Raw genomic sequence first — 10,000 nt, forward strand, 5'->3', positions numbered from 1 at the left:
AGCCTCCAAGAGCATAAAGTTAGTGCAAGGTTACCTCGGAATGGAACTAACATTAGCCATGTTGCAGGCCAAAAATTGTTATTTTTTTGCCCCGGTTCGGTCGTTCGGAAAAAATCTGGCAGTCATCTCGCTTTCATATTTGAGGTACAGTAAACACTCAAATGTCGCAGGATTCGACCAATCACAGGTAATCTAATGGGTTCCGATTTAGTTATCGTGGTATTTCATTTCGGCCAAAGGCGGTTTTTGAGCTGAGACGAGTCATTGTTTGCGTCTGCGTGTACGATTATCTCACATTACAAGCCTTTTCTTGTTTCTAGCGCACTTAATTGCAGTAATCAGACCAGCATACGGAATGAAGTCAAGTTTAATAATGAATCATCAAACAGGAAATTACAAAGAGATCCTGTAATTCTAGATCTACTAGATCCAGTAGACACACAACAGTTAACAATGGTGCTGAAACATAAAACGATGGATAAAATTAGCTGTGCCAAAAGGCAGAGAAAGGTTTCGACATTGTACAAAAAAAAAAAAAAAATCGAGGTGTTACATACTTTGTTCGCAAGAAGTGAAAGTGCGGCATCTGTGGGCCGCCAAAATACAGGATCAATGAATCAACTCTGTGTAAATGTGGGTCAAATATCAGTGCAAGGGTTCCTGCCAGTAAACGCAAACGGCTCATTCCAGTCCCGTGATCCTCATATTGAAAGGATAAAAAAAAGCACTTAATGTTTGAATCAAGGACCAAACAGAAAAAAAAAATGCCTTTCATTGGACCGGTGTAAGGGAGAAACCATTGTCGATTTACTCGGACTCAGACTAACACAAGCCTTAACACAAACCAACAAAACTTAGACTGGGCCTTCTCAAAGACTACTTTACCAGAGCATGTCATTCAATCTCCTTGTTCACACTATCTATTCACAAAATACATTTTCCAGCCTTTTTACTACAATCGTCATGTCTTTCCATGCTGTGGTGTGTGTCCGGAATTGGTTTGAGGATAACAATGTTGAAAATCTGCAATTGTCAAACTTTCGAACCAAATCAAATTATATTCAGTGTTGATAACATTAACAATGCTTACAACCAGCCTTCCTTGCAAATCACCTTACGAGTGGCTTGTAAAATATTTAAGTGGGCTTCAAAAAAAAGTGTAATCACTAATATTTTATGAATATTACTGTAAAGCATCAGAAAGCCACACACATTTTGTGTATGAAGTGATAAACCACGAATGATGAAGAGTGGACATTTAATGGCTCCGAGCTGCAAAGCAAGCCAAGGACTGGAGGGGTTTGGCCCGAGCTTGAGTGAGAGGAACAATAGGACTTGGTATGTATGAGCCAGTCATTAACGTCCCATCCCCACTCCCTTGATAAAAGCACCAAACAAAAGAGCACTGAACAGACTTGGACACTACAAAGAAAGGACAGCATTCAAGAAGAAATAGGAGGTGGCAGCAGTTTTGATCAAGCACATAATCATGAACGGAACCCACTGGGATTAGAAAATGAGGCGTACCCCAAAAGGTGATCCAGGTTCTGGGAAGCTTGTCCTGGTTGCAGGCGACCAGCCAGTATGCTTAGAGCTGAACGAAACAAGCTTCGGTTTTCTGGTTGCACAAAGCCTCCCCTGAGTTGAAGGGAAAATGAATGCCAAAGATGAGGTATCACAATTCATTGGTAGTTTATTTTATGTTTGCCGATCTTCACTGAACACAACAGGTTGGAGAAAGAATATGAAGGCCAAAACAATAAAATTTCCTCAACAAGTGAGCTTGGGAATTGTGTGGTGTGGAGGGTGGGAAAGCATGGGAAGAAATTAAATGTTCTATCAAATCCTGTTTTGCAAATGCACAAGGAAATTGTAAAAAAAAAAAATGAAAGAAAGGAACAATATACCGCAAGGTGAGTGAAAATTTCACGAAACATTTTTGCAAATGATAAATTGATTCTTTGTCGTCATGAAGCTTAAAGAAAAGGTTTTTTTTTTGCTGGAATGTTATTAAGATCATGTTTAATTCATAATCACCTTAGATGGTAAATCGTACCTTTACTCATTTTTTAAAGTTTTCTATTTGGTGAAGTTTGGCTCTTAGGAGAGCAACTCCCTATACACAATCAGGACTGCATGCCACCATTCAATCCAAGAATAGTGAGTTTTTATCGTGATGTTGACCTTCACCATATGATAAATAATTTTGCACAGCAACTTTGGAACAAACACTCATGCGCAGTCTAATCCCTGTGGCAAGATGGCATGGTGCATGAGCTATCATTTTATTGTTATAAATGATCAGGCACCCAACTTTAATCTTCTTCTTCTTCTTCTTCTTCTTGCTTGCTTCTACAAAATAACATCGTGCGATTCTGCTCCACCACCATCTTGCTATGTCAGTGTCTGTTTTAAATAAAAGTAATAATAAAATTAAAATTACTTTGAATAAGGATATTGCATTGCTGTATTGACTGCCTGGAAACAACTTTGAGGTTATGGGTCCATTGATGTTGAGTAATCTACAGATGTGGACCTGCTACCAGTGTTGTGGACCCGCTGTTTGGAGAGGTTCTGGGCTGAAAGGATCGAAACCTCAATGAAAAACGATGCTCAGCTGATGATCCGGGCAGTTGGGGAATCAGTAAATTGCTTATAAATTAAGGTTATGAATTCAAATAAGATAGCTTTTGTAAGTAGTTACCAGTACATTGTGTGTGCGTGTGCGCGTATTATGTCTGGCTTCCTTCTTGGGACGACAGTGCAGTAATTGGTCTTTATTTTGATTATGCATGCAAACAAACTCTTTCATCAAACTGTCTGAAAGCTGAGCTTTGACAAATATTCTGATTAAAAAAAAAAAAAATCCATCACTTTCCATCCAAATGAAGAGGCACAACAGGGTCAGTAATATTTCAACATCAAATACCTGATGTGTGTACAAACAAATATTCACATTCACTATTTACTAGTTACCATTTCATGGGGTACCTTTACGAGTGCATCCTAAAATTTGGCCTCATTGTTAGTGACACGATGGTGATGCCTCAAAGAATGCCAGTGACGTGCCCTTGTGCGGTGGCAAAAATTCCAAACATCATGCTGGAGGTCAAAGCACTCAATAAAAATATGGCTGCTTGTTTCATTGTAGCCTGGATGTGGTTATTATGGTGGACATCCATAAATACAATTATCCATCCAGCCATTGCTTCAATAACAACTACTGCTCACGTTGTCAGCAGCTTGGTGGCTTTGCTACATTGTGTTGAGGATTGCGGACCTGCTTCGCTACAAGGTCACCAAGATCAGCTGCTGCTAAACATTCCGTCAAGTGCCATGTCCTCAGTGGTGCAGAGATTTGCATTTGTTATGGTGGAGGGTTTCCTTGCAGTGACACTTTCTAAGGTTCTGCATCTCCCATGAGTTTGCAGCTTTTCTTCGAACTGCCAACATTAACTACTGCACGCTTTGACATTTTTAAACCTACGATTTCCAGTAAAATATCGTTTCCTGCACATTTTGCACAATCAGTTGATACCTCCACCACCAAAGGTGGATAGAGGTTTTGTATACATCCCTGCTTGTTTGTATGTCTGTGAGTAGGATATCTAAAAAAGTTTGCGATGGATTCGGTTGAACTTTGGTGGACAGGTAGGGTGTGTTACAAGGATGAATCGATTAGATTTTGGTGAAGATCTGGATTTGGATCTGGATACGAGAATATTTAAAGTGATTCTTCACCATTGAGATTATTGGGCCAAAAACGATATATAGCAGGATATCTTAAAAAGTAGCGGACGGATTTGGTGGACAGGTTGGGTAAGTGATGAGAACTAGCCGATTCTATTTTGGTTAAGGTCTGGATGCAGATCCAGCCTAAAAGTTGGTTAAACAAATACACCCGTGCAGGAGTGACGGTCATCTCTGCGAGAAAATATATAGCCTCCTGAAGGTAGGGCAGTTTTTGCAAACTTTGAAGTCACGTGACGCGAAAACGAAAGCGAAATTCGAAAATCCGGCCCGACCAAATTTAGATATTGTCCCATAGATTCATATGCCACAATTAAATTCAAGATCGCTTGAGAAATGGAGGAGATAGATAGATTTTGAAAATCGTCATTTTCGCAAAATTTGAAGTCACGTGACGCGAAAACGAAAGCGAAATTCGAAAATCCGGCCTGACAAAATTTAGATATTGTCCCGTAGATTCATATGCCACAATCAAATTCAAGATCGCTTGAGAAATGACGGAGGAGATGGATTTTGAAAATCGTCATTTTCGCATGAAAACCGTCATTTTCGCATTTTTTGCCAACTTTGAAGTCACATGACACGAAAACGAAAGCGAATATCGAAAATCCGACCCGACCAAAATTTAGATATTGTCCCATAGATTCATATGCCACAATCAAATTCAAGATCGCATGAGAAATGTAGGAGGAGATAGATTTTGAAAATCGTCATTTTCGCATGAAAATCGTCATTTTCGCATTTTTTGCCAAATTTGAAGTCACGTGACGCGAAAACGAAAGCGAAATTCGAAAATCCGGCCTGACCAAATTTAGATATTGTCCCATAGATTCATATGCCACAATCAAATTCAAGATCGCTTGAGAAATGTAGGAGGAGATAGATTTTGAAAATCGTCATTTTCGCAACTTCAAAGGCATTTTCGTGACCTTGAACTTGACCTTCGGTGACCTTGAAAGTCATACCGTCGTGTACGTCTCATCGACCTCTATCAGGATCACTAATGACCAGACCTCCCGCTTCAACTTCATTGTGAACGGACGGACGGACCGTCACCTCTCTTCTCAACACCAATATTATTAGGTCATGCTCGAAGAGATGACCTAAAAACGTAAACTATTCAGCCTGGCAGTGGTATGCTCTCTACCTGCTGTTCTAGTGTGCTGTGCTGTTCTAGTTTTCTATGTGCACATCATAATCCATCCATTGGGACCATACTCTGTACAGAGCGTCGGTGCTGCTGAAGCAGTCTCCTGGGCTATTGGGCACAATCCTGGATGGGTCGCCACTCCAACGGAGGCTACTCAAATGGCTCAATCATCCCAGCAAGCTGGCACTCATTTTGCCGACCTCGGAAGGATGACAGGCTGAGTCAACCCAACCTGGTATTAATTCAACAGCCGAGCGAGATTTGAACTCAGGACCCTCGGATCCCAAAGCCACCACCCTAACCATTAAGCCGACACCAGGCACATCACAATCGAGAGTTGATTTTGTCTTTCATATTCGTAAGCTTTGGCATTAATTTGATACAAACATTAAAATGCCCATAAAGATGCTCTCATGCATGGACACACCAGGAAAAGAGTGCAAGCAGCACACGCAGCAGGAGCTGGTAACACGTGGCTGTCATCTCAAACTCTTCCACATTCACTTGGGGGCCATCAATAATCCCATCATTCTTCTCTTGGACTGCCTGGTATTGATAGATTCAACGCATTTGGTTGAGTATACATTAGAGTGTCCACTGCATTATCATCAAACATTTCATCCAGCTGTTTATGCATCAAAAGAACAAAAAAAAAAAAAAACATAAGATTATAATCAGTGAGTGTGCAGTGCAGATTAAAAGCTAAGGCACATCCTATACCAGGAAGTAGCTGTGCACGTTATCCAAATGGTCGCAGATTGTTGGTAGGAGAGACAGGGTAAACTCTACAGTCCTCTGTGGACCCCGTTCCCGGAGGTGGGAAAACCCGACACCACGTTCTGACTGGCTCTGTACACATTAAGGGTGTCCATCACCTTACAGGGATATAAATCCTTCAGTGGATTTATGATGAACATCATCAGCATAAAAAGCACACGGTGACAGCACAACCATAATGGATCGTGTTCAACCACACAAAGCAATCGATCAAACGACAAAAACTGCATCGGAGTTGCACAAGTCTGATTTAACTATTAAACATTAGTAAAAGCCAAAGGTTTCTTATTTATTTATTGCGAACAACAAAGAGCAGACAAATAAAATGCCTGGTCACGTTCCCTTTTCACTGTCCCAAAAGGGAAGTCACACATCAAAGCCAAATCAATAACCCACTGCCATGCAATTGAACATCTTCTGTGTCCTTGATGAAGTGCTATTCTCGAAATAAACATGCACAATACTTTTGTTTCTCAAGCAGTTCACCGACAATGGCCCACATTTCACTAAACTTTCAAAAAGTGGCATCCAAGGACCATCTTGCCAGCATCGACATCAATGTCATAAGACAGATTATTCCTGACTGACAATTTAATGTTTTTTAAAATGTGTAGTGCAGTACGGTCTCGCATCAACCCTCCACATGTATAGCACAGCCTCATTATACCCCTCAATATGTTCTTCACAGCCTCAGATGTGTGACTCAATGTGTGCAAAACACATCTGTCAAGACATATTCTTGCAAGAATGTTATAAAAATGATGCATGATTTACACAATATTCAAAACACCATTTCCATAACCAGCCAGAAACTCTCACCTTGCGAAATAAGTTACGTTTGGGCGCAATGAGTATATGGTCTAGTTTGGCTGTGAGGTCGTTCAGCAGGAACACCAACTCTTTGGGACCCAACTGTGCAACTTCTGCTGCCTGCACGTGTGGAACAAAAAGGAAATGGGAAATTTGTGAAGTCACAAGTGTACATTTCTCCTTCATGTCAGGAAGAGTAAGGATTGAGATAGGGGAAATGGGGGGGGGGGCGGGAAGGGAAGAGAGTCTTCAAAGAAATATACTTTGGGCAAAGAAGTTCCTCAAATATTGCACCTTCAGATGATATATACATGTTCTTTGTGCTAACAGGGAAGACAAAGGATATCATGAAAAGCAACCCCTTGAAAATGAAACCGTACCCTCAGGAGATTCTAATCGCCAATAGAGGTCTGCATTGGTCATCAGAGTAACTGCAGGATGTGCTGAGATAGCAGTCGAACTCTCCTACATTTTTAATTGCTGCATACAGAAAGGTTTTTTTCCCAATTTAAAAACAAACCACAGGAGCATGCACTTGGTTTTAAATAATCCCGCACCGTGGGCACCCAAGAGTGCAAACGCGGCGAAAAAGCAAACCCGATTAGCAAAAATAAAATAAAAACAAGTCTGAAGACGACGATGGCTCACGAGCGGTATTTGACGATGGAGATTGTTTCAGAAGTCAAGGATGAGACAATGTGATAATGTTTGACCAAGTTATAAAAATGATCAACATGATGTGGTACGAGTGACAGGTTATTAGCTGCAAAATGTCGAAAACCCGGTTTCGTTCATAAACTTTCAAAATTTGACCTTTGCATAACCTTTAAAGGTCACATAACAATGTTGTGGACATTAAAATAAGGAAACATGATACGTGCTATAGCTTAATGGAGTTAGTTAGTCGAAGAAGGTCGAAAACCCGGTTCGATTCCCACAATTTTGAAAATTTGACCTTTGTGAACTTTAAAGGTCAAAGGTCAAGGATTATGACCTTTGGTGCAAAACTTCCTCTGGAACATTCCAGGAACAATATAACGTCATATTGGCTATATGGCATTTCACACTCATCGGATTATCCATACTTTGATGAAATCAGCGTAAAAACAAACTTAAAGGGGGCGCCACGGGCAAGGTGTTCGAGATAGAGAAAAATGGTTTTAAGACTTTAGGTGGGGAATGACCTCAAGATTATGCATAAAAAATATTGTCATCCTAGCTCTCAAAGTTTGGGCGGTCATTTGATTTTTGTGTCAAAATTCGAAATTTTCTAAGTTCGTGACCTTGTGACCTTGACCATGGGACTAAAATGAAAAATTGAGCTCCGTGGGGCTATGCAGGTGCCATTGGGTAACCAAATACCGAAACCCCTGTCAGATTTGACAAAACCCCTCGGAGAAGATGCAAATTGAAATCGGCTACCCCCTACAAACACGTGTTTTGATGGGCGGAGCCACGCCCATTTTCAGAAAACACAACTAGATCATGATATAAACCTCCCACCAAAATTTCATCAGGATCGGATCAAAACCCACGGAGCTATGCTCGGGTCAGACAGACAGACAGACATGCAGACATGCAGACAGACACACACCAATAACGAATATAGTGGTCACATATTTTTCGTGAACCAATAATAATAATAATAATGTGTCGATTGGTAGCTCGTGGTGCCAAAAAGGGTTCATTTCAGCACATAGTGATGTCAGATGAAGAAGAAGAAAAACATGTAAAAATACCAAATAATGTTTGTGCGATAATGCTTCGGTATAACATTCCTGATAAACCTGACAATCGTAGCTTCCAAATGAAGCACAAAGTCAGGACAATATACACATCATGGGTGTTCAGACAAAAGGCTCTTGCACTCAAATATTAATCCAAAGCTCATTAAATATTGCGATATTGAACTTACATTTGCTTTTTGTACATCGCTTTAACGACCGCAATGAAAATTCCGATTATTGTGGCAATACTTCTCTCCTGCTGTGATTTTTGTCATTATCTTTTCTGTAATTATTCTGTTTATTGATGGGGTTTTATAAGGGCACTTGGCTACGGGGCAGGAGGGGGTGAGGGGGGAGCGTTGGTATGGAAATTGGATGTACAAGTGCTGCACCTGATGAAGATGGAAAGCGAAAGCCAAGACTTGACATGGAATACAAATTACATTGCTTGAACTGCGCTTATGATACTGTGGCTAATCTGCTTTGCCCTTCCAGCTTATTTTTGCACGGGGTGCGTGTGCGTGTGTGTGTGTGTGTGTGTGTGTGTGTGTGTGTGTGTGTGTGTGTGTGTGTGTGTGTGTGTGTGTGTGTGTGTGTGTGTGTGTGTGTGTGTGTGTGTGTGTGTGTGTGTGTGTGTGTGTGTGTGTGTGTGTTTAAACTATTCCATGGTCCCGTCAATGCAGCACAAAACAAAATACTCATGATCATGAAAGGTAAACTAATGGATCATTCACGCTTGCTCCAACCAGAGCCAGTAGTGCGGCCATTTATTTCCTTTTATAGTTTACAGAAGATGCTACCCTGCTTTCCAAACCGTCAACGTGCAGTTTATCACAATTCCCAGAAAAAACTCCGTCTGGCACAGTGACCTTGCTGCAAGTGCTACGCATTCAGCAAGCTTCAGCCAATTTTACGTTAAAAATACACTTCGGGCAAAGAAAGTGAAAACTTGTTGAAAGGACTCAATTTTACCACTTTTCACTGATAAAAAATTAGTTTTGAAGGTTCTAAATTACATGGATATCAAATGAATCAAATTCTAAATGAATGCGACTTTCAGAAAGAAACCAGAATGTAGATTTTCTTCTTTTTTTTAACACTTTTCACTGGATGTCCAGCCAGTCAAGACAAACGGGCCCAGCATCACATTTCATTTGAGGATTCCAGGATTAACTGGAAGGGCACTCGGTAGAGCGCATACCTCCGCCACGCTATGCCTGATCCATTAGAACATATCGGGCCCAATACATTTTTGAAATATCATGCTATATATTGTTTTGGCCCTACCTCTCAATGGTAAAGAATCAAATTTTTTAATTAAATAATTATCGTATCCAGATCCGGATTCAGATCTTCACCAAAATCGAATCATTTCGTCCTTGCAATACACCCAACCTGTCCACCAAGTTTTTGAGATATCGTGATGGATATCGTTTTTGGCCCAATCTCTTAATGGTGAAGAATCACTTTTAAAATTCTAGTAGCCGGATCCGGATCCGGATGCAGATCTTCACCATAATCTGAACATTTCGTCCTTGTGACACTCCGAAACCTGTGCACAAATTTTCATCTGGATCGTCCACAACTTTTTGAGATATCCTGTACACAAACAGAGAAACAGACAAAGGGGTGAAAACATAACTTCCTTCACCTTCGGTGGCGGAGGTAACAATTACAATTCAACTGAAAACCAGTCCGACAGACATTTTTGAAGTTCCCGCACTTCGGTCATTTGAAGACCGAGGGTTACAAAAGATCCTTCATGAGATGTGGAAAGCAATTAGCA

At 40.7% G+C, this 10,000-nt stretch overlaps 1 protein-coding gene across 6 annotated transcripts in view; it reads right to left on the reverse strand.

The window, feature by feature from the left end:
- Positions 1-10,000, reverse strand: part of FANCD2 (FA complementation group D2) — a 273,881-nt gene that overhangs the window by 113,936 nt on the left and 149,945 nt on the right. For all 6 annotated transcript variants that reach the window (XR_015062404.1, XM_085898104.1, XM_085898102.1 and 3 more), the window contains 4 exons: positions 6,497-6,607; positions 5,621-5,749; positions 5,328-5,446; positions 1,528-1,638 (listed from right to left, as the gene is read on the reverse strand). Coding sequence is in view for 5 of the 6 variants with exons in the window: in XM_085898104.1 (XP_085754230.1) it covers positions 1,528-1,638; positions 5,328-5,446; positions 5,621-5,749; positions 6,497-6,607 (470 nt within the window). In the remaining variant the exon portion in view is untranslated. The remainder of the gene's footprint in view (positions 1-1,527; positions 1,639-5,327; positions 5,447-5,620; positions 5,750-6,496; positions 6,608-10,000) is intronic.

Source organism: Eptatretus burgeri, chromosome 10, assembly GCF_056783735.1.
Source record: "Eptatretus burgeri isolate ZD-2024b chromosome 10, Ebu_testis_v1, whole genome shotgun sequence".
Classification (NCBI taxonomy): domain Eukaryota; kingdom Metazoa; phylum Chordata; class Myxini; order Myxiniformes; family Myxinidae; genus Eptatretus; species Eptatretus burgeri.